At 41.9% G+C, this 24,778-nt stretch overlaps 1 protein-coding gene across 6 annotated transcripts; it reads left to right on the top strand.

Moving 5' to 3' along the window:
- The first annotated feature begins 5,774 nt into the window (after positions 1–5,774).
- zc2hc1a (zinc finger, C2HC-type containing 1A) lies at positions 5,775–23,650 on the top strand. Of its 6 annotated transcripts, XR_007030274.1 has the most exons (12): positions 7,869–8,044; positions 8,216–8,283; positions 9,379–9,495; positions 9,715–9,741; positions 10,533–10,674; positions 10,860–11,002; positions 11,707–11,812; positions 11,970–12,045; positions 12,301–12,405; positions 12,721–12,888; positions 21,756–21,807; positions 23,449–23,650. XR_007030274.1 is itself a non-coding variant. In XM_047329781.1 (11 exons), exons 1-10 carry the CDS (start codon positions 8,023–8,025, stop codon positions 12,854–12,856), a joined length of 942 nt encoding a protein of 313 aa, XP_047185737.1. In that variant the 5' UTR covers positions 7,869–8,022; the 3' UTR covers positions 12,857–12,888; positions 23,449–23,650. The 6 variants fall into 6 exon arrangements, 5 of the variants coding, with proteins under 5 accessions (XP_035474837.1, XP_047185737.1, XP_047185738.1 ...); XM_047329781.1 differs by lacking the exon at positions 21,756–21,807; XM_047329782.1 differs by lacking the exon at positions 23,449–23,650 and having other exon boundaries at positions 21,756–23,251.
- Positions 23,651–24,778: the final 1,128 nt, after the last annotated feature.

Genomic DNA, 24,778 nt, shown 5'->3' with positions numbered 1-24,778 from the left:
TGTTCCTAACTTTGCTAATTTGTTATACGTATGTCCTGTGTTTTGACCTTATTAAAACTGGCCCTGTCCTGTTGGACCAATCTATCTAAAAGTTAGAATGTCTCTCAGTCAAGTGCAGACCCTGCCAAGGCCTTCACAGTCCCCTTAAATACAAAAAAAAAAAAATCAGAACATGAAATCATAATTTTCATTGCAGAAGAATGATGGGTTGATTAAAAAGACAAATGAAATTACAGTAAAAACACAACAAAAAAACACACAAAGGGGAAACAAAGCAACAGTAAAACATCTGGATTTGCATTTGGATCCGCACCAAATTGCACACACAAAAAACAAAACAAATTCCTATCTCACAATGTCATAGGAAGCGATACAAAAAATTCCTGGCTTCGACTCTTTGTCCGGATCCACGGCAAAGTGTTCTTTGTTGGCCCAGTCCCGTCCTTCCACCGAGTGTCGTGGAAATCCGCTCGGTAGCTTTTTTTCTGTAATCCGGTTGATAAACAAGCAAACGGACAAACGAAAGGACGGGGTTGAAAACATAACCCTCTCGGCAGACGTGAGTGAGCAGCTGTGTGTTTTTGTGGTCCTCAAATGCAACGGGCCAGTCAGAGTCACCTCGCATTCAGGGATCAGGTAGACAACAATAAGTGTTTTTTCCTGAGTCCATAATTGCCGGCCACTGTCTGACGTTTAGCTGCCCCCACCCTGAGACCCCTCCCCGTCTTCAGCTGTAGAGTCCTGGCTTTTCTCGGCGTCTTCTCCCTTATCGCCTGACAGACAGACAGAGAGAAAAGATTGTGAGCTTCATGCATTAGTTAAGACTTGTGAAATGTCAGTGATGCGAACGAGGCTGGCTGAATCAGCGAGCAAGCTACCGTGAACACAGCAGGGATTTCAGTCACCAACGTAGAATGAGGGAAAGAATAAACTCATAGCAGCTACTGACTTGTGAAGGATTATCAGTGTGCCCGAGGAGAAAAGGCTTTACATTTCTGATGTACCAAAGTACAGAACTTTGACCAGCAGAGCTCCCCATCAAGCTGTTAATAAAACGTTTCTTATTTTCAATACAAGTGTATTGAGAGCTTTGCTTAACTCATAAAGCTGGACACCAGCGAACAGAGCAAAGTAAAAAGTGAAATGACCCGGAAGTATCTAAAGCCCCGATCACACTGGCCAAAAAACCCGTTTAAACCCGCTAACACCCGGCGTTTTCTGCAGTGTGGAAACGTTTAATCGGCATTCAGCCCCGGGTCAAATGACTCTGCAGTAGACCCGGGTAATAATCGGCTTCACCTCCGATCGGCACTGATGTGAACGTCACACCCGGGTGAACCCGCTAATTTGCGCGATGAGACACCTCTCGCATGTAGCTAGCTCGCTTAGCCTAGCTTTGGCTCGTTGGCGGTAACAACTGACACAATCAAGATCATCGATGAGGTTTAGAACCGGGCACTTTATTTCAACCCGGACACACACGGCCTCATCAGGCGGTCTCTCATTAGACAGTGGCCATAAACTGTCGGTAACATGGATGATGTGCGGAACCCGTTCTCCTTGTGGCTGCAGCTACGTGCACAAACACATCGCACAGAGCCAACCTTCTTCTTCTCTCATACATACACACACTTCAAAACCCATGTTGCCACCTGCTTAAAGGACCAGGCTCGGCTCGTAACACTGCGCTGAGTGTGTAAACTTTGAAAGAGTGACAAGTACAAGATCTAAGGTAACGTTGACCACCGGCCCACTGGCGACCATGCTTTGTATTGTTTACTACACTGTTCTTCTTCTTTGTTTTACGGCGCGCGCCGCTCTCTACCGCCGCCTATGGCCGCCACCTGTCACTACACGATGATCAGACCCTGGTCTGCTCGCAGTGTGAAAGTGGCCAATTGCCGATTAAACGCCGGTCGACCCGTGTTTAAAAAAAACCGGGCCTACACCGTAATTTTGGTGTGAAAGTGGTATGAGTTGCAGTCATGATAAGGGCTGGTCGAATTCTCTTAATGCTAAGGAAAGAAGTTTCAGTGCTTTCTATCTTATCTCCTTTAGCAAAGGAAACACTGCAGCAAAAGAAAGGAGATAATGCCCTGCCACAATCCATTGTGGCAGCCACATTTAAAGGAACAGACGGAGCTTTGTAGTTTGACCGGGGCAGATACAACAGTGCACCTGATTTATTCTTGTGACACGATCCAGAAACGTATGGGAATCCTTGCTCAATGGGCCTGACTCCAAAGCAGAACTATTAATTTCTTCTCTTTCAAATCGATGCAGTTAGAAGTTGTATTCAAAGTTTACAATATAATTACAAACTACTTAAAGAGACAGGGAGAAAATAATATATACGATAAAAAAACACAGATTCTGGGAAACTAGGGAGTAATAGGAACACAAGGGATTGGCGGATGATCAAAATAAATATCAAAAGAGAGGAAATCCTACACAATCAGTCTGTCGTGAAAAGACTGTTCCGTCATGACCAGTTGGGTTTCTCACCTGATTTGTTGATGCTGAGCTGCGCCAGACTCTGCGACAGGTCGGCAGGTCCCTGCCCTCCAGTGGCTGCTGGGATTTCATGGATGGCGTTCCTGCGGCCGGACCGTCGAGAGGCAATGAAGTCCTCATAGGTTGCCTCCACATCAGTCATAGCTGACTGACCTCACCATGGCAGGACCTGGCACGCACAGTAGCACAAACCTAGGAGACACAGACACGCAGATACTTTTTACTTGTGCATGTTGTGTTGACATGAAGAAAGTGACACAGTGGGGGTAACAATGCATGCATTCACTACATCCCTCCCTTCTCTTATTTTATGAACTAATCCCTGATTAATCTATTTTAATCTCGGCGCCTACACCAGCGACACAGAGTAGAACCAAATCTGCAGATGTAACAATGGGCAGTGGAATGGAAAACACAAAAGAGGGTGTTCTTGAACTAATGGAACCAAAAACACACACTCAAGGGGATAATTATGGCACAAAGGAGGACAGTGCTGAGTAAAAATGTCATCCCACACGGACTAAGCGTGGAGCACGATGGGAGCTGTGATGCCACAGAGACTTAGGTTAAACCCCTCTGGTGACATTCTAATGCTCTTCATCAATCTGCCGAAGTGACGATGCCCTTCAGCACAGAGTAGGTCCTGGCTTCCCTGCCCCATTTCCACCACTTAAAATGTGTCTGTCTGTGATTAGACTCGATTATCTCATCTCCCAAATCCATTTGCGGCTACTTCCAGAGCTGCACAGGCCGTGACTGGCCGAGGCTATTTTTGGGACGCCTCCTCTGTCATCACCTGAGCACGCACCCACTCAGCTGTCATTCTCAAAGCGGTGTCGGGATGGGCAAGACCCATGCAGCAGATGTTGTCCATGTACATTTGGCAGACACAACACGGGGGCAGCAACAGACAAGGCTCCAGCAGGGAAGACACAGAATTAGTGTATCAAACACTGATGCTGAGTCAGAAAATGATTTTACAGGAGCAGCTGTTTGTAAAAAATAACCAGTGCTTAAAGAAACCCAAATCCATTCAACACTAAATATATAATAGTTGTTTTATGTGTATCAACAATAACACCAAATATGAATGTTAGTCAAACAAAATATTTTAGACTTAGGAGCTGGGTTTCAAAAAAAAATTGTAGCTAAAACCAACAGAGCATTCTTGGCATGTGCTTCCTACGCTCATATTCCATGAAATTTTAATCAACACTGTACCTTATTTAGTCACACTGTCGCACAGTAGAACATTGGCAGTATGTGATCAAGACACTTAATGACAATACAAGACACCGTGCTCTGCCCTCTTTGTTACTTATAATAAAAAGGTAATTATGAAAAGAAAATTTAAAAATGTCTGCTTCTGCTTTGCTACCATTTGATTTGTCCTGTGTTGGTCAAACAGCACATGTGGAGTGAGGATGGCAGTGGAGAGGGCAGGGCTGGAATAGAGACCATGCAGTGTTAGGTGGCCTGGGCATAACTTGGACTGATGCCCATGTCTCTCTCTCTCTCTCTCACACACACACACACACACACACACTATAATGTTATTCATCACAACAGCTTTTAGAGAAGGAACTCATCCAGCTATGAAATTTCATCATAATACATCTGTGTGACGTTACTAGTTAAGTAATTTGTTAAATACCCCTGTCCTTTGCACTGAGCTGCCTTTTGTCCATTCAAAATCTTTGTGAGAATATGATGTAATTAATTCACGAGGAGGGGCTGCTGCTCGATCAAATATATCCGTGCTACAATGAACAACTGTTGACAATGTAAAGACATGACCTTGTGCGTAAAAGACATGCCGTCAATGGTGCAGGATCGACATGGTAAAACTGATAATAAATCAACAGCTATCTTTTTCTGCCATGACAAAGACCCCCGTACATAGAGTTCAGTTAACGCAGGGATGCACACGCATATCACCGTTGCACATGGAATTTCGATGCCAGGCATGCGCACTCTCCTCCCCACACTTATCACTGTCGCCAACGACGTACCTGTTCAGAGTTGGAGCAGGGCTTCCGAATATTCGCAGGGGTGAATCACATCAGCTTGCGTGCACCACTCCGGTGCTCCCCATTGCGCTCGGGGAATGAGGATTTACGCACATCAAGCCACTGCTGGAATACGACCACTTCCGGGTGCAATTTCAAAATAAAACCCCATATTTCTTGAGCAGGGCCTGAAATTTACTTTTTTTGTACCACCGCAAGCAGAACCAGTTGGAAAGACATTTCTATTATTCAAAATGCCATTATTGTAATAGCAATGTGTTCTTGTAAGTCACTGTAAGTCACCCAACTCAGTCGGCTGCAAAAGATAATTAAATGCATGACTGGGATGAAGATATTTTGAAAGAACAAAACTGTTGAAGAAGTAAATGAATCGTCAGTAAGACAATTCATATTATATTTTATTATAACAAGACGTCCAAATGAAGTTGGAAAGTCTGTCAGATTAAAGAAAAACTAGTGACCCTACTAGTTGGACAAGCACAAGACAGGGCAGCTACTGTTTGGGGTGTGTGTGTGTGTGTGTGCGTGTGTGTGTGTGAGAGAGAGAGAGAGAGAGAGAGAGAGAGAGAGAGAGAGAGAGAGAGAGAGAGAGAGAACAGTGATCTTGTTGTGGTGAATACCAGAGCCATACAGAATCACATTTGCTGTGGTCTCATAGCATCTGGCTGTGAATTACTCCATTCAGTCGGCACATGTGCTCAATATGCCAACTTCCAAGTGCTTGAGGAAACAAAAGTAACAAGGGCCAGGCTTGGTCGTGTGTGTGTGTCAATCAATACCTTTTCAATTTGAAGTAAATTAATCCTCGTTAATTGTCCACTAAAATCCCTTAATATAACTAATTATTTCTGGAGAAAAAGTTGAAGTTGAATATTATTTCTGGCAAATCCTGAAAGGTTTCAGTGCACATGAGTTTTGTTTTTTTTCATTCCCACCAACTGATATCTTAACTACTTCACAAAAAAGAAAAAAGAAGAAGGGTGAGATGCTTTAATGCCATATTTGGGAATAATATTGGGAGCATGATAAAAAAACAGAGGTTGCCTCCCAGGCTCTGCCTGCTGTTCAGACTGCACACTGCAATACAATACCTCCGCGCAGTAACAACCAATGAAAGACTCGGATGTTAGAACACGACACCGGTGTTTGACGAGCCAGTTGCTATTGGTTGCCAAAGATCAGCAAAGTCAAGATAGCTCATTTTCAATACTAGCCCACAGAGACGTTGTCTGTTGGTCAGAAATTGTTCATAACGCCCTATTTCGTGTATCAGTTGTGGATACATTATATTTTGAGCCATATGTAGCTGTATCCTTGTAGATGAAGGCAACGCACAAGACCACACAGATCGCTCTTTTCTGAATTCATTGGAACGAGTGGAAACGAATTACAGTGTTGGAGCCAAGGCGGAAGTGTGCAGGCGTGAATCATCTTGCTTCCACTCGCTGCTTTTGCCCGACTGGCAGCAGCATCCAGACAAACAAGGGAATAACGTAACGATGGACGAATTGGACGGTGAGAGAAAACGTCGCCTCGGTGTATTCGTGTTGTTGAAGCCGTCGAAACGGTCCGTCGGACTCATGTCCTCTTCATCCCGGGGACTCGGTGTTGCTATTGTCGCTCGTTCCTGTCGATAGCTTCCTCTGTTCCGAAGGCGGGGTTGGTCGTGAGCAATGCTAGGTCGCGTCTGGGCCGTGACGTGAAGCCAGAGGATGTCTGTGTGGGTGCGATCCCATTCACCATCCACCGGAGCTATCCAGTGTTAGCATTGTGCTAAGGAACTAACGTTTTACATATGGATGGAAAACACTTTATTGCAAGGAGCCAGTGGGTGTTCATTTCCCCGAGGAGTGCCCACTGTTGTAAGGAAGGCACGGATATATAAAGAGTCTCGCATCATAGAAGTGATCAAATCAAGGCAACAATATGACACTGAGGCCAAATCACAGTTTGTGGGGGAGCAACTAAGCGTTCATCTCCTCATCACAACCATAAATACAGTTTTTTAATAAACGAAAAGAAACGCTGATACGTGCAGGTCAATCGGGATTAACACCATGTGCTAGTGTCATTCTACAAAGACAAATGTAAACGATGTGATCAAACAACCAAAAACAGAAAAGAACCACTCGAAATATTTCTTCAAAATTTAAAGTCAGCCTTTAAAATATAATTTAAATAAGCACAGGTATTTAACAAGTTGACTATAGACTGAATATTGTTTGTCTGACGATGACCAGACTAGGATGATGAAGAGAAGCTGCAGTGACGTCAGACTGTTTCTGCTGCTGAAGCATAGGAGAGGAGACGTTAACGTGTGATGAGGTCATTCACACGGAACTGTTCATTCATTCATTCATGATCATGAGAAACATTGATCAGCGTGTGGATCATTGTTCTGATGAAAGAGATGGTACAAAGTTTTTAGTACTGTTTATCGTCACAGTCTCCCCGTGTCGCATCGAGCTGCGGTGATAGAATAAGAAAGTGAAACGCTGTCAGGGATTCTATCAAATAATCTTTATTGGATTCAAATGAAGCTCTGATATTTATGAGTCTATGTATTTATTTTAGTGTGATAAACTCTCCCCTTAAAACCAGATTGGACACATGAAAAGTCTGCAGCAAGAGCTCCACCAGCCCATGGAAGTGAAAATCCCATTCGTATTCTGGATCAAGATTTTGATTATTAGCCATAATGTTGTAACCATCAAAGGTAGACTCACCACGAGCTATGAAGCAGTGGAACGATGGTATATGCACCCGTAGAAGGCACAGGTCCGTATGATATCAACCTGTATTTGAAGAAAAACACGTTTTTGTTTGCGATATCATTGAGTATTGAAGTACTACACGACCCACAATCCCAAAGTGTAACAACATCGACGTCTCTGATGGATTGTAATTCGTTGGGAAGGCATTCACAGTGGTTTTATCGGGACAAGTAGTTCATTCATTCTTAAAATAATTAGGTACACAGTCTTGTACCTTTGGCTTTTTTCAGTTCTTCATTTTCTTTTTGCTCCGAGAAAAATGTTTCACGGTAACGCTTCATCCAGTGGCTTATTGGCTTGGCTCCAGGCTTAAAACTCTTTATATAAGGATTTTATGAAACAACATTCAAACAGATTTCAAAGTGGGCAGTCACTGTTGAGCTCAATATCTTCTGCATTTTTGCCCATGTTACTCATGTCACAGGATCCTGTAGAATGATGGCTCTGGTTTTCCAGTGATCTGATTGGTCAGTAGTTGGACTGGTGACTGGCTTTGATCTCATCGCACTACAAGTTGTTAGTAGTTCAGACCAAGTTACCGTGGTGATTTACCCCCGGCTAGAAGAGAGCCAGCTTCGTAGGACGGAAAACCCAGAGTTAAACCGGAAGTTACCTCGCTGATCGCAAATCCTTCTTCGTAGTACAGGGAAATTTACTTGTAATTAGCAGCAAAAAAAAAAACAATAGGCAATAAATAGACTAAAATGGAGTATAACAAATACAGAGGTATCTACATAATATACAAAAACATGGAAACAAAAAGCAGTGGCACAGGATGATTATAGCAATATTGTACTGTGCAACCTGTGGGGAATAGAAGGTGCAAATAATACTGAGTTGTGGTCAGACACAGTCTTTTTTCTTCTTATCTTTTCTTTTTTTTTTTTTTTTTTACAGATGGTGAGGTTCCCCAGGATCTGGTTCAATGCAACACCTGCCAGAGATGTTTCTTCCCTAAAGTCCTGGTAAAACAAAACAGCAACAATCATCTCCATGTCATCATGTCTATAGGGCAGAATTTTGAAGTAAAGGAAATTGTCTTTGGTCAATATATTGTGCTAACAAAGATGAATTTGTTGCCATGCTGAGGTCGCTGTGGTCACAGTACTTTCCACTGTGATCATCAGCTGATGGGATGTGAGGATCCGACAATAACGCGCCATTGGCCACTACCCAAACAGCCAGTAGGGACTAGTGGAGATCTCTTTATAGGGAAGATGAAAGTTTTACAATGCAGTAAAGCAAATGTTTGATATTCTTTGACGACATTATGTTAAACCCAGACAAAGACCTGCTGTATTGTGTGTATTTTTAAATTAAGAAGTCCAGAAGCAGGGCAGATTGTAGATAATTGTTGCTAGCTAAGGGAATCTGTTACCAAGGAATCAAACAAACAAATGGCTGTTTTATCTATCTCACAGGGGTCACAGTGAAATAGACTTTTAAATGACCTTATTGTGCAAAGCATTCTGTAAATGTGATCATCTATTTATTATCTATTTACCATAGCAGTTATAGACATAATGAAAGATAATTATGATGCACATTTTTATGACTTTAAATGCTTTGAAGTGACTAAAACATTGAGTTTGATTTTACTGCATCAGTAATACAATAATATAGTTATAAGGACTTATTGTAATGCAAATGCACACAAGTGATCAGCTGACTTTGGCTGAAGTACACAAATGTATGGTACATTATTTCTGTTGGGGTATCTGTGAAGGTATTACATTACATTACATTCATTTAGCAGACGCTTTTGTCCAAAGCGACTTACAATAAGTACTTTTGTCTGCATTAGGAGGTCCGACCGTTTGAATACATTAGAGGCTGAGTTAGGTAGATTGCTGTTTCATTACACAAGCAGCCACGTAAACTAGATTTAGTTTGAAATAAGCAGCAGCTGTCGCAGAAATCACATTTGACTTACCTTTTTGCTTCTTTAAAAAAAAATATCAGTAAGATATTAAAAGGCAGTTTGACAGCTCGGATAAAACAAAGAAACGGATCTTATGTCATTTGTTGTTCATTGTGCGTCTTCCTTTCTCGCCTTACAGGAAAAACATTCTAAAATCTGCCAAAAGTCAGCGACCAAAAAAAGGAAAACGTTTGACTCCAGCAGACAGAGAGCAGAGGGCACAGACATCCCCACACTTAAACCTATCAAACCAAAGGTAAGGCTGCACCTGTCGACGGAGACAGAAATCCATCCATCCATCCAACACATGGTCCAAAAGTCTGAGACTGCATTGAAAATCTCCAAACCTGGAAATTCTCCGACAAAGCAAATACGGCAGACGATAATTTGAGCCTTTGCCGTCCCATTTAGGACGTTCAGTATTTTGTGTTGGCAGAATATTTTCAAATGTAAACCACTTTCAATTGTATTTCAGTACCAAAGTTCATCCGCTACTGAGAAAGTAAGTTGATTTGTCATTTTATTTTTATTTTTTTCATTTGTTCTTTCTGTGTACAAGATTTGCAGCAACACAGTAGACCTGCTGAATCCCAGGAGCCTTTTCTCACTATACCTGGAGTTATGAATAATGTTTTTTCTTGTTTGAAACTTTGGCTTGAATAGTCTGGTGGCTTGTTGACCCTGTATACTGGTGGTAGTCATTTTGAAATTTCTGAACTTTTTTGGCTTCACTATTTTAATTTCTTTGAACCTGTCATAGACTCTAATTAGCTTTTGACAACTCACCTCAAAACATCAGAGCTCAGTTGATGGTTCTGCCTCCATAGGAGTTGTCATTAGGTCTGTGGAGATTCTCGGTGCCCTTGATATTACCCTTTGTAGATCGAGGCACTAAAGGTCACTCGAGGTACCAAAGGTTTTTTTTCGTGCTCATGTAGTCAAGACCCAGAGGAATGAGGATTGGAGGGAAATATCAGACGCACGCGCTTCATGTATTTGACGACTGTAGCCTCGTAGGAGGAAGTACATAGTCAGTGGAATATCGCGTTACCTCTGACGTAACTCGGAGGACGCCCAGTGACCAACAATGTGATCATTAGGTCCCTTTGGCCAAGAAATCGTTTCAGGATTCTTGCTTTTCAGGCATCCTCTTGGCTCCTTAACATTTTCCTGCTTAATTGTTTAACGCAGAGATAAACTACAGACGCTACTCTCTGTCAACCGGCTCATCAGTAATGATGGTTGTGGTGCAGACTGGATCTAAGCGTCGCCTCTTGTGTTGCCCCCTGCCAGGCAGAGCCCCCGAAGAAGCAATCTAACTGGCGCAAGAAACATGAGGACTTCATCGCTGCCATCCGGGCCGCCAAGGTGGTCACTCAGGTCATGAAGGACGGGGGACCATTACCCCCACCTCCTCCTCCTACTTATGACCCAGGTAACACATAGTTCTGTGGCGAGAAATACAGTAAAATTACCTCTATGAAATTATAAATATTGGCTGTGCTATTTTTAGTTTACAAGAATCAGAGTCCGCTCTACACACTGGATTCATTTTTTGTTGTAGCTGGAGATGCTTTAATCGACGGTGCTGTCACTGCTGTATTTTCTCCCCTTCCTCAGACTATGTTCAGTGTCCGTTCTGTCAGCGGAGGTTCAACGAGAGTGCGGCGGACAGACACATCAAGTTCTGCCAGGAGCAGGCCGCCCGTATGCCCAACAAGGGAAAGTTACCGGACGTCAAGAAGCCTCCCAGTCGCACGCAGGTACACATATGCAGAGGCTGCACAGGTGACCGTATGTACCAACGAATAGAAGTTTAATAGATGTTAGAAAATATTCCCTCTTATGCTTGAGTAGAAATACAGCTGTTTATAATGTGCTTTTGATTTGTAACGTCGCATTGATGTGCTTTTCCCATCTCGATCTTGTTCATACTTGTGTTCGTGTGAATTTTCCCAGGGGGGAACTAATTTTTTGCAGATTATACCGACACCACATGAACGCAATATTTATTCGCAACAAGCCCTTGTCACTACGCAACCTACATGGTGCTGGACTGGCAGCCAATAAAAACAGCTGGGTCCTTATCTGTGTTGGTAAAGACCACTGCATTTTTCCATCACACTGAGCAGAGTAGCCCTCAGTCACTGTTTATCCCACCACTTACTTTTGCCGGTGTGGCGCTGTGGAGTGAATCTTTTCTATTTCTTACGGATCTGAGTCGGTTCTTCCTAGTTGTTTTTATTTACCTTTTTGCAGAGCCAAACCATAATTGCATATTTGACGGTGTCACAGCACAAAGCAAACATTTACACGCATGCATGGCCGTCAACCATTTACCGCGTACAGCTCTGTCTATTGTCGAGAAGGCTACCATGTTATGTGATTGAGCTTCCATGGAGCGTGACTACATTGACGCTTTGTATTGTGTACTTGTTTATCTTGTGTTGCGCCCTTCTGTCTTCAGTTCAAACCTCCTGCTACTGTAAAGAAGACCAACTCTCCTGCTGTGTCGGCCATCCCATCAGGCTCCTCTCGTTTACCCCAGAGATCAGCTCTTGGACAGCCCTCTGGTGTGTTGATCATCTGTACATTTTTTTGCGACCGATTTCTCCAAATGAAATATCTCGGAAAATGGAAGTTTCTTATAGGCAGGGCAAACTGTATTACAAGGACTAATATACAGTCTTGTATTATTTACTCACTACATTCTACATTCTCTCACTCTAGGAATCCCCTCTAGTAAGGTCTCTTCTGCAGTTTCAGTGAGGAGTAATTCCTCCGGCCTCTCAAGTCCTCCATCAGGGTCAGTGCACGCGCGCACACACACACACACACACACACACACACACACACTTTAAATTACTGGAGTTTGTCAACATCACAGTAAGTTATATTTGTCCCACAAAATCAACCAAATCAGAGAAGGTCAATCCTGATTGGCACCATATTCAAGCGGTTTGCATTCGAAACATCGCTGCCTCCCTCATCTGTTGTTCTTCCAGTGATTCCTCTTTTCTGTTTTTCTGATTCCTCGGTTGTTTTCTCTCTCCTCTGTTAGTGCGGGAACAAAGACGCGAGCAGTGAGCTCTGGCTTCGGTTCTGTGAGGAACACTCCTTCTGGAGTAGGACTCAACAAGAGGAAAGTAGACACCCATATATCTAGGTGAGCCAAGACAGAAAGAAAAAAAACCCACACAGTCTTAATAAACTGCCCTGACCTCTTGTGGTGTGCTGGTGTATTGCACACAGTTTGTGAATCTAATCTGGTCACATCTAGTAACTTGTTTTTATATACTGTATGCCGTATCACAACACATTTTATCCATTTTGTTTGTATGTTGTCACTGTCAACCTCATATACAGTCATAATACCCTTTTGTTGTTGCTTTTACAGTATCCTAAAACCTGTTAACATTCCAAACCGAGTGAAAAGACTCTAACCTTGCTGCTTTGGGTCGCCCTTTTTTAAATTTCTCAGGAACGACGTCGACGGCGGGAACGAAGTGAACAACGGTGGGGTGAAGAGCAAGTTCTGTCACGATTGCGGGACCAAATATCCCGTGGAATCGGCCAAATTCTGCTGCGAGTGCGGGGTCAGGAGGATGTGCGTCTGACGGCCGTCAGCGGAAGGACGAAGTAGCGGAAAGTAGGGACACACCGGTACTCGAGATCGCATCAGAGACTTTCACTAAAAACTCCCCATGAGTTGTACACCCATCCATTAAACCCCGGGTTTTGTTTCACAGTAGTAAAGGAATCAGCAGACAGCCCTGCAGTGCTGTTGGGCTTTTCTTCTTATTGCTGTAAGGACAAAAATACAGTTAAGGTGAATTCAAATAAAGCTATTCAGGCTAGGGTTAGGGATGGTACGTAATATCACATTGCTGAATTCTGCCCTTTTTCCTTAAACAAATATAATAACTTATCTGACATAAAAACTCATGACATCAGTTCCTGATATGACTGGAATAACCCAAGGTGCTCATTTATTGTAATTAGCCTTTCTTTTTTTTTTTGTCCTTTAACCTCTGGATTGACCCATGACGTCGCTGCTGTTTCCACCAGCTCATAAACGTTGTTGCTGTGAAGATAGAGGGTAATGGAGGGATTCATAGTTTGTAATGACCAAAACAAGAAAAAATCCAGTTCTTCTTTTTTTGGTCATGGGAAGTACTGGGGTCTTTGTTGGTATTATTGTAAGCCCTTTAATTTTATTGTCACCTCGGCAATAATGAGAAGCGCCCTGTAGAGCTGAGTCACTATCCGCAATTACAGCCCTGCGTCGTTACGAGAGTGCAGAGAAGAGAGGAGTGTTTGTACGAGCTACAGGGTGGGTTGTAAAATGTGAAAAGGAAGGTAAAGGGAAAGTGCTGGAAGAATCATTAGAGGTGGGTGTGATTGTATCCCTGTATCTGACTCCCCAGTCAACCGTGATTCGAAATGCATCCCTTAATCCCACCGGCCTCCACTACCTTACAAACACTCTGTTCCTATTGAAGTGCAATAGCATTGACTACTGAAGAAAACGGCGTGTTCCTCTTAAAGGAAAAGTTTTTTGTGAATATGGGATATCACTCGGTTAGACAGGGACCAGTCGAAAAAAAATGAACTACCTGTTCAAAGGTCAGTGCTCCCCATTCACCGGTGGCCTCTTCACAGGTGACGTTTGCTTCCAGCTCTCACAGTGCTGCCGTCACATGCTGGTCGTTTTCGAGACAAATGTAGCATCAACTCCCTTTTATGTCCCTTTTTAATCCCCATCTCATTTTATGGAATGAAATGAGCTATTTATTTTCTTACTACCTTTCATTTTCACCAAATGAATAATGGCTGCATCTTTTGTTAAGAATTAAAATGTGTTCTTGTTTGAATTTGTATGAAACCTAACTGCATCTCTTTTTTTTCTTCCCGTTTTTCCTTGAAAGTCTTTCTCTTGAGTCGGCATTCTGTGAATTAAGGTATTTGGGATCAAAAGTACGGAAACACTACAGTCATTTTAAATGCTCTGTATGGTTATGGTTGATCTTCCTGCTCGATGTAAAAGACACTCTACGGCCCACACAGTTTATTTACAGGTGGGACAGAGGCGCACACTTAATATTCAATAACCGTCGAAAATCATATCATGCATTCTACAGTTATTAGGTATAATAATCTCAGCAAAGCATTTGTTTCATTTTCAAAAATGAAAAAAATATATATAAATGGCACATATCAGGAAATATTTAAACAAACTGGACAGATGTGTTACTGTACTGAATACAACACTTACTCGCCTGCATACAGTTGTGCACTTAATGCCATGTTCTGTGTATTCACCATCAATAAACGTCCATGAAGACGACAGTTATTGAGTTGTGAGAGTGTCTGTTGAGGGGAAAGCTACCAGAAAATGTGAAGTCGTGCCAAACGGCATTATTAGGCCATATTTGCTCATTTGTTGTGTCAACTTGATCAAATAACATACGGTCGCATAAGCATCCAGAAATGAGTAAAGTAAAGAAGGTTGTGGAAGGAGGGGGGGATCCACAGTCTCCAATTTCGAAACCCCCCTGATGTTGATCATTTTAGGGTAGTAAGAACAAAGCAACACATTTGCATTTGTTTAGATATAAATATATTTGAGATAGATATTCCATAAGTTTTATACAATATTAGTGGCTCTATATGCTAAAGGCATTTTCAAAACACATGTATTAGCCACATGATAATGCATTATGTAAGGTCCCTGACAGGAAGTGGTGAACAGAGCTATGGATTTTTTTTTTTTGCCATTTCTGATATACAAACCAAACATTGGCGTATTTGGAAGAAGATAAAAAAAGAATATATAAATATTTATGTTTTTTTAAATTTTTTATAAAGCAGTTTCCATTTATCCATAAAATGAGAGCTTGTCATGCGTATTCCCGAACACAGTCGTGCCTGTGAACTGAATTGAACTGAACTCAACCATCTGTGGCAGAATGTGCTTTTAAGATATCAATCATGTGCGATGATTAATCAACGCAGTGACATGAGGGGGAGTGCCAATGACTTGAGACGGCCTAAAACAACATCGCCCCCACACAGACAATACTGAGCAGCCTTAGATAACAGAGATAAGGAAAGGAAAATCTCCCAGGCCAAGTCATTCTAATCCAAAGTGAAAGCAAAACTGTATTTGAGCACCTTGATACTCCCCGGTCTTGCTTGAGCAGGCATCGCCAGGTGCGAGTAAATGTCATAGCATATTCTTAAAAAACCCAAACATTGTAGCTGCACATGGCAAACTTAATCTATCAAAAAATATATATTTTTGTACACACTTTGAACCTAATAACTACTTTGTGCAGTGCATCGTGCACGTTTTATGGAGTCATCCGTGTGGAGTCTGCGGTTGGTGGTTGGACGGCCTTAGATCTTTCTTTCCCCGTTGGCTTAATAGCTTGTTCCTGCGTGGCTTGGAATGTTATCCGAAGAGTCAGCATACATTCAACACCCAAAACATGCTGCTAAGATAAACACGAGCTCTTGGCAGGATAGCTTGAATGAAGTGGGAACTTCCTCTTGTAAAATCCAACAAAGGACTGGAGTCGCACAGAGTCGCAGGTTGTTGTTTTTTTCTTTTTCTTTTTCTTTTGCTTCCCAAAGTTTGCCCAAACTCTTACTAATGGACAGAGGTGTCCATTAATAGAGTATTGAGCATCTCATAGCATTCAGTCATGGCGTGCAGGATTGCCTTGGCTTTGCAAAGTCTTATAGTCCCCTTCCTTTTGTTGTGCTCATTCCTCCTTCGTCTCTTCGCTGGCTCTTTAGTCTAGTGAGTGGAAGTCAAACCACAAACACAACGTGCCGACTAGTGTTCAGTCCTTTAACTGATTTACATTTGAGCTGATCACATGAACATTGGTTAGATACAATGCTAAATATCAAGGCATATTTACTATTGATAAATGCTGAAGAAGTCACTCTACAATCTGACCTTTTAAAGGCACTGACAGGAATCAAATAATACCATTCTGCCTCTAATATATCTATTTGATGGTGTTTGATTAAAGAACAGTTCAGGTATGTTTCAAGTAAAAAAAAAATCTGAACCCACCTTGATGGATTTTCCGAGGGGCAGAGTTAATTATTTTGGATACAGATGTATCGGCCGATATAAACATTTGAAAAAAATGTGGCAATGATTCCTGAAATGTCATCGTCAAACCTTTGTGACATAGAAAAGTAATTGAGGCTTGATATTGAGTAGGCCAACCATAAACTTTATCATAGCCCGAGGCTCTAAATCAACCCTCGTCTGCTTTTCTGTATATGTCAGACTTAAACTATAAGCCTGAATCATCGAATGCGATTCTAACCGTACACTGTAAAAAAAGAAAAAAGGAAGCGAGATACATAACTGATCCGACGGTAAAGAGGGTGTGTTTTTGATTGCTTTAGCTAACAAATAAATTGGCATTCCAGATGAACTCTGGGACAATTTAGTTGCAACAAGAGTAATACAAAAACACCCCATCACAGTTTCTGCTGTAGCTTGTCCTGGCTCCGTATTAACAAGTCAAAGAAGCAAACGGGCTTATGTTTGGTAACACTCCAACCGACTGGCTATGTGAGCGGTGAGTCAACCACTGCGTGGCCGAAGGAAACATTGCCAACATTCCACTGTCTCTGTCACTTTGCGAATATGCCAAGAACTGAAAGAAAGAGTTGTTTAGGGTTGTCACCTTGTGGCCTCGCCCTTTCGGGCTTCGTCCAGGGAAGTACAAAACACTTACACGTCACTATTTCAACCAGTTCATGTAGACTCACCGATCTCTGAGGACAAGGGCAACGTAATGAGTTGAGGACAGACGTGGCCAGTCCGTCTGTCTGGGAAGGCTGGAAGTTCTTCAGTTTGCAGGTTAGGTTATGCAAGGTCCTCAAAACATTCTGCAGAATAGAGGTTACAGTATGTGAGTCTTTTTAAACATTTGAATAATACAACATTTGAACAGTGCACCCCCCTCCATTACCACAAAAAAAGTGTCAAATACACTTAATAAAAAGGAAGATAATACAGAGTAAAATGTACAAGCGCTATTTCAGCTGACAAGTACAAAATAATTAAATACTCACCGCGATGTCTGGCATGCAGCTTCGTAGCTTGTGTTTCAGTTCTGGGCAGGATGAGTTGTGCAGCAACGCTGTGACACTTCCTCTCTTGAATGAATGAGAACATGGCAACCGTCAATATCACTACTTTAAACGTTGGTCCTTCACTTCACCACGAGTTTTTGCCCAAGGACTAGGTCAGGCTTTTACAGGGCAGCTGGATATAAGACGTTCAGCTTTTTATAATGGTATCTCTGAGCAAACGCTTTGAATCTTTTTTGGAGCTTTCTAAATGTTTTTGGAACATTTGGAATTTGGAAGGTCCATTTCTTGGTTCTAGAAAACTATGACACCATATTCACAATTTAAGCTTAAAAGTTCACACGTGTGGGATTTAGCGGGCAGATCTATCGGCAGCACTGTAACTTTGATGCTTTCCATTAGTGTTTAATCACCAGAGAGTGAAAATCATTGTGTTTTGGCACCTTTAGAATTGGAGGGCTCCTACACGGAATTCCGCCATGTTGCACCGCCATGTTTCTACAGTAGCCCAGAATGAACAAACCAAACTCTGGCTCCGCTAGCGTTTTAATGTTTCCTGAAGGCCACCGTAGGTTCCCCTACCTACACGCTTGGAATTTGGATGGTTGCAATATGCAAATTCACCTCTAGATGCCACTCAATCTTATGCAATGAACCTTTAAGACTCCTTGTTGCAACCAGTGGGATATTTTTCAGGTATCTTTTTCTTGACTCTGTGTAAACAACCCTGTTGCGTTGTTTAGCTTCACTTTCCTTGCATGACTGGCTGCACCTTTCGCAACAGGGTATTAAGATATTTAAAAAAGAAAATAAGATTTGGGGGAAAGTTCAATCTGACTGCATTGTGAATCCACAAAAATGAATGAAATTCAGTACCCTTTATTAAGTTGGAACTGCTTATGCACGATCCACATCTCCAGTGTCTCAGCACTTTCTCTAAGTGCTGCTCTAACTTGTCGGCTTCCCTTTACAGAATTCCCATCTCACGAAAGATCACGACTGTTTCCACGATTCAACTCCTCGGTGTAATTCATCAAGTCATTTTGTGCAGTCAACCTATTCCGTGCTCTATAACACATGCGTCCTACATTTGGTAAGATTGACTCATTGAGCCTAATTGCTTCATCTGGAATTCTTGCTTCCTGCTGGGTGACAATGAAAGTCTATTATTGCTTTTGGGTGTAGTGTGGCTTACCGCGTTGTTGAAATGAGTTTGCACGATTGCCATGTAATCGTTTTGGACTTCTCCGGGAGGCCTTCTGCTGTCACAGGACAGAGATAGAGGAAGAAGAAGAAGAAGAAGAAGAAGAGGGAGACTGATGCAAAGAAGAGGCTGAGAGGTCATGGAGACAGTGTGAGGAATGCAGGGAGAGACGGAGACAGAGACGGAGACAGAGGCGTCAGTCATCGAATCCAAAGGCTGTTTGCATGTAACCCATCTGAACATTTTCTTAATTTAATGAACCCCCAAAACAGCCTGCACACTGTAGAGAAACACAACCAAAGCCATCTAAATCTCTCACCCCATCTGCAGAACCAGTTATTCCTTTATAATGTTGACTTTGAAGAGAAATAACAATATATATATTTTTTTTATTTTCTCAAGGAACTCAAACGTCACCTCGTGTGACCTTGCACAACAAAAGCTACTACCACCGCAGATGATGCACACAGTATACGCTCAAGTTCACTGTAACATTCCATAGGCAGGAGGATTGCCTGGGAATGTCATAATGCAATTATATAAGTGATGGAAACACATTATTTAAAGCACGGTTCCGAGATGCTGTACTTGTGCTTTAACTTATTGTTTTCATTCAATGCTACTTCGCTGCATTTCAGAGGGAAATTATAGACTTTTTAGTCCACCTCATTTGATCTCTATAGTGAAATGATATACAATAATGGATATGAAATTGGTCATACAGTGAAAATCCACACCTGTGGAAGGTGTCATTTTTTATACTTAAAATGATTTCTTTTTCATTTCTTTATTAATATTAATTTTTGCTTGAATACAAACCTGTCATGGGACGCGGTTTGACTTTGGGACCCTCCCTAAACGAGTCCACCGGTTTCCTTGTAAACCACAAAGTCATTTCCCGTAAATCCTCAACCTATTTCACTTTCCTTCTGAGCGGCCGATGGGAAGTTATTCGCACGGAATCCCCCCCCCCCCCCCGTTTGGAAGAGCCATTAAAAAGCCAAGTTCGCTCGCAGCGGATCCGCCAGTCACTCGGCGGGGAAGCGCGCGAGGGGGGCGGATGCGCGCAGGAGCCTGCTCCCGGTGAGTTTTTCGAGCGCTCTTCTGCTCGCCAACCGCCTCCTAACGCGGGACAGGACGTCGGCGCGTAAAGGCCACGGGTCGGGGGCGTCGGGCTGCAGCTCGGCTCCGAGTGCGGTTGCGCCAACGTCCGTTTCTTTCTGTTAACCCCAGTGCGTCACCACTTCGGGCCGCTGGAGTCGTGCGCTACTTTACTATCATTTTTTAATGAACTCACCATTGGTCATTCTTCATCCATATTCATCGCGGGCAAGAGCTGGGAACTGCCGCCCAGGTGCTCCGTGTTCCCCGCTCACCGGTCTGCACGGGTGAAGCAAGAGCCCGTCGATTCTGGAGGCGCAGCGGGTTTCTCTCCCCCCCTCCACCACCACACACACACACACACACACACACACACACACACACACACACACGGTCCTGCGTAACTCACTTCTCACTTACCGCAGCATGTGATTTTACTTCCGTCCTCCCTGGCAGAGGTTTCACTCGACTCTCGGTTAAATGTGACCAGACGTTGACGGTTCTGGAGCAACTCATCAGTCGGAGTCGCTCTGGACAGGTCGATCACCGCCGGCTCATTTGTTTGTTGGAGCCATTCATTCATCCATTCATACAACCAAATTGCTCGATTTCGGCATACCCCCCCCATGTGATCCAAAACAGCAAGGTGGCATTCAGGAATCGCTGGACGCGCCTTGCTCAGTTCCAGTGGGTGTCAGCCATGCCACTAGACCCAGCCAGTGTTTCTGCAGTGGTCCGAGGTCGAATCCCTGAAGTCACCTCCTTAAAACTTCCACTGATTCACCCATTGACCGTTGGATCCCAACGTGCGCTCACTGATTCCTTCCCAGTGCCCTCTCACTTTGTGGCAGGAACAGGTTCCGAGGCTCCAGTGGAGACAGAAGGTGTTTGGCGGTCAGGGTGAAGGGTCGTGGTTCAGGTGGATGGAAGGGGAATAACATATTTAAGAAGAAAACCAAAAAAAAAACAGACTTCACCTCCCCCACAATATATTCCCAAATCTAGGAATTAGAGCTGGACAGATGAATGAGCCTTTCACAGACATTTTGTCTTACAGAACAAATAAGCAGATTTATATTTAACGTATGGGAACGTATGTTCCTTTTCCCTAATTCAAGTTCTAGTTGTATTTCGTGATACTTCTAGGTGTGTATTTGTGTTTTCTTTTTATTTATAGTTGTTGGTGATAGGTGGTTAATCTGCAAAAGAACAAGCCTCAATTACATGTCTTAGTCATAAAGGTCTGACAATGACATCTTAGGAACCATTGCAACATATTAATCAGCTGACTATACCCATGCACATGAGAAGATAATACCTTTCGAAAAGTAAATGTTAACGTGAAATTGCTGCTGAACTGTCTTTATGACAGAGGGTCGTGTTAGGCATTCAGGTGACTGGCATCATTAAATGTAGTACTTTAATTAGTTTCTGGATTGTGGAACAATTCACATTGTTATGTCATATAAGATGCATTATGCAAGTCAGAGCATCACTGACTTATTCACCTTCTGCTTGTAAAACTTACATTGACGGATAGTTCCGATGCAAATAAATCACTCCATATTACCGCCGCAGGGTTTTGCCTTCTTTGCTCAACTTTTTTTGCAACAGTAAATATCAATATGTTTTCAAACACAGAGCGTAAGGCAAATGTCACTGTGGATGCTCGCTGTGTTTTTCACCATAGTTTGGAGGGTACGTGCAGGAATGCCTCAGAACATGCCGAATGACTTGCAAAGTGCCGAATTTGGTTGCTGCCGTGTTTTGGTGAATTTGCACTCGTCCTTAATTGAAAAAGAAACAGTCACTTGTAATTTGTGAGAACAAAGATTGTATTGTCTAGTATTGTTGTTCTGCCGGCTCATTAAAAATATGCACATAAATGAAAGTATCTTCGTAGAAATTGTGTGTGTGTTGCAGTATTGTGGAATCTGCAGTAATTAAAGACATCCATCAGATGATGGCAGTGGTGCCAGGAAGCGTTGTATCGTGGGACTCGGAACGAGACCAGGGTTACTGACAATAGCAATCAAACACCGAGATTGTGATTCACAGCAAGATTTCTCTCGTTTCCTCCTCTGCAGTTGCAGTGATTTACTTACGAAATATGTGTGGGGCACAAAGAGGAAATCAACGGTGAGAACCTTTCTTTCAATTTGATTATCTGTGGTCATTTGTGTGCTGTGATGCGAACTTCCCCTCCATTTCTCTTGGCACTTGTCATTATTTGGATCCCACTGTAATGTTGATGTTACACGTCGAAAAGCAGGAACAAGTGCATCAAGCATTACACGTGATTATTAATGGTTGTTGTGGCCACCATGATGACCTACATTTATTTTTTCATACATCAAAATGCTGTCATCCGGAACTTTGTGGCTTCCTTCCAGACACCGTGTATATCACACTGACTATAGATTGACAGCAAATAATGCAACAAACAATAATGTAATGTAATTTGACAATAGTGTCACTTGACAGATATGCCCCTCTGAACGGGCTGAAAATCGAACAAAACCATAATTGATAATTATAATTAGGGTTTGGGCAGAGCAAAGTTTTTGCTGTATGATAGTAAAAAAATGGTGGGAATCATAGAGGATTTCAGTGAGCATCGGCTCAGTACAGCTGCTGCACTTGAGCACATTCCTTTCATATTGCGTATCAGATTTGGGGTTTGTTGGACAGCTTTATATGTTGCATTATTCTGTATTGGGCTTTAGATTATGAAATGATCACATCAGAGTGTTAGCTCATTTTCTGTTAAGCATGTATACTAAGCGCAACATGCTGACCAAGATAAATGTGATTTTCTTTCCCACCGTCGAGTTTGACGTTCATTATTTTTCATTATGATATGAAACTTTCACTTTTTTTTTTGTCAAAATTGCTTTATTTCTTTGTGGCTTTGCACTGGGAAGTGTGGACTGTGTAATCTAGGAAGAGGCCTCAGTTACTTCAGTCGCCCCACAAGCAACTCTTATAAACACTCGTAGGTACAGCAAAAAGTGGAGTTAGTAGAAATAGATTTTTCCATCTTTGCGCAGAGTAATTTGGGAATTTGATATTAAAGTTGAAGACAATTTTCTGTGAGTTAATAAACTATTGAAACCATTTCATTGCATTTATCGTTACTCTTGTCAATTCATCAGGAATGACAGAAAGACCACACAAATTAAAACGGTGGGTGGTCTAAAAAAAGTAATAAAAACATTTATTAATTTGTGCAGTTATGCTGTTGCAGGGAAAATCTGTTTCTTCAAACACCCACATACTGTATGCAGCTTGTCACAGATACAGATGGACATGAGGGTGTGACATCTGGGAAATAGCTTGTTGCTTAATTCTCTCGAGTTAAAACTACGTTTCCCGTTAAATGTGTTGCAACACATTTTATGAATGGGAACAAAATATATATAAAAAAAGAAGTGAAATAAAGAGAATAAAAAACAGGAATTTTCTTTAACGTGTAATATCACATATCCACTGAAAGTATGGCCCGTGTGTTTTCTTGACAACACCGTACATTTTGAGAGACGTTCTTTCATAATTTTACTCTAAATAAACAAACAAAAAATATTTTATACAATAACAATGTTTTTTTTGGCAGTTTTTCCTTTTGTCGAAAGCCATTTGCTGTTGCAACATGACAGTGCCCATGTGTTCCCCTGCCTCTCTTTAAAACTCTTTATTTTTAATTCTAAATTCAAGAGGGCGATGGTGCCAAACGTGCACAAATCACTATCATAGCTATCTTTGTTTTTGCTCTCTTTCAAGGTCAGCGAGTGAGAAGAGATACTGTTTTTCTACACCTCACAGCACACTCGATGAACACAAGCCTCTGTCTGTGAGTATGAGCCATCCACACATGAATTAATCCAGCTATATATAAAAGCAGACTTAGTTTTTTATTCACCAGATGCTGGAACATCATATTGCAAAATGTCCTGTATGAATAAAAGACGATGATATACTCTGACTTGTTTTGTCTATTTTTACCAACCATTTGTGGAATGCAGTATAGTACTGGATGCAGGTTTAATACGTGCGACTGTATTTGAGGGTGGGTGTGGGGTGACTCGGGCTGTTTTCCCAAAACAAATCAAAATTGTGGGTGAAACATTTTCCATAAACACAGGAACAAAACAACATTGTAAACAATGATTTCCACCAAGGTGACTTTACCACATTGTTTTAAGTCACTGTAGAATGACTGTTCCTTTTGATTCTTTCCATTGTTCTCAAATTTTCCAGATTCCTGCAGTGACTCATTAAAAAACAAACAAAACTTAATTTCTCATGCACGGTGTCAATGGTTTTCACTATCCTCATTTCAAAACACACATGCAATGGGATGTGCCCCAAAGGGAAAGAAAGAAATGATAGAATGTTAAATATATAAAACATCTAAGGGTCAGACTTTATTAAAACTTTGATTTGTTAGAACATGTAACAAATTTCCATTCGTAGCATGCCATTCATGTGCACAGGCTTTCAACACTGAGGAGTAAAGTACAACACGCAAACAGGATGAAAGATAAAAACCATCTTCACGCCTAGAGGGGGAGAAAAAGTGATTGCTGTGAATGCGGACATGAACCTGTTCTGTTATAATTGACAAAATGTCTCGAAATTGTGTGAGGAAAATTATATTTCATCAGGTTTCTGGGACTCCTGCAAATAGGAAAATGAAAAATAAGGATGGCACATCACCTGCAGTTTTTCAAAACCATGTTTTCTTGCAGTTGAGAAAAATCTGTTAATATCAAATCAATTATATCAAAAAGCATTCATTTTTGGGTAACAAGTCATATCTCAGTCCATTGGCGCCATCTAGTGGTTATTCTTCAGACATGCATACACTCTCACAGCATTTAAATAGAAACACCTAATGCAATACAAGTCCTGCTGTATAGATTGTAATAAAATTTTAAACTGTTCAACAGCTGGAAAATAAGGAAGAGTGATCATATTGAATGATTTTAAAAGGACTAATTGAATTACTTACTGATGGCGGTCTTATATCAATACCACATTCATTTTAAGATACAATACGATTCGAATACGATAATCCGTTATTGATCCCCGTGCGGAAATTGGGAAATTA

Source organism: Scophthalmus maximus, chromosome 21, assembly GCF_022379125.1.
Source record: "Scophthalmus maximus strain ysfricsl-2021 chromosome 21, ASM2237912v1, whole genome shotgun sequence".
NCBI lineage: Eukaryota > Metazoa > Chordata > Actinopteri > Pleuronectiformes > Scophthalmidae > Scophthalmus > Scophthalmus maximus.
Note: the sequence above shows the minus strand (reverse complement) of the source record. Positions and strands in the feature narration are given on the sequence as shown.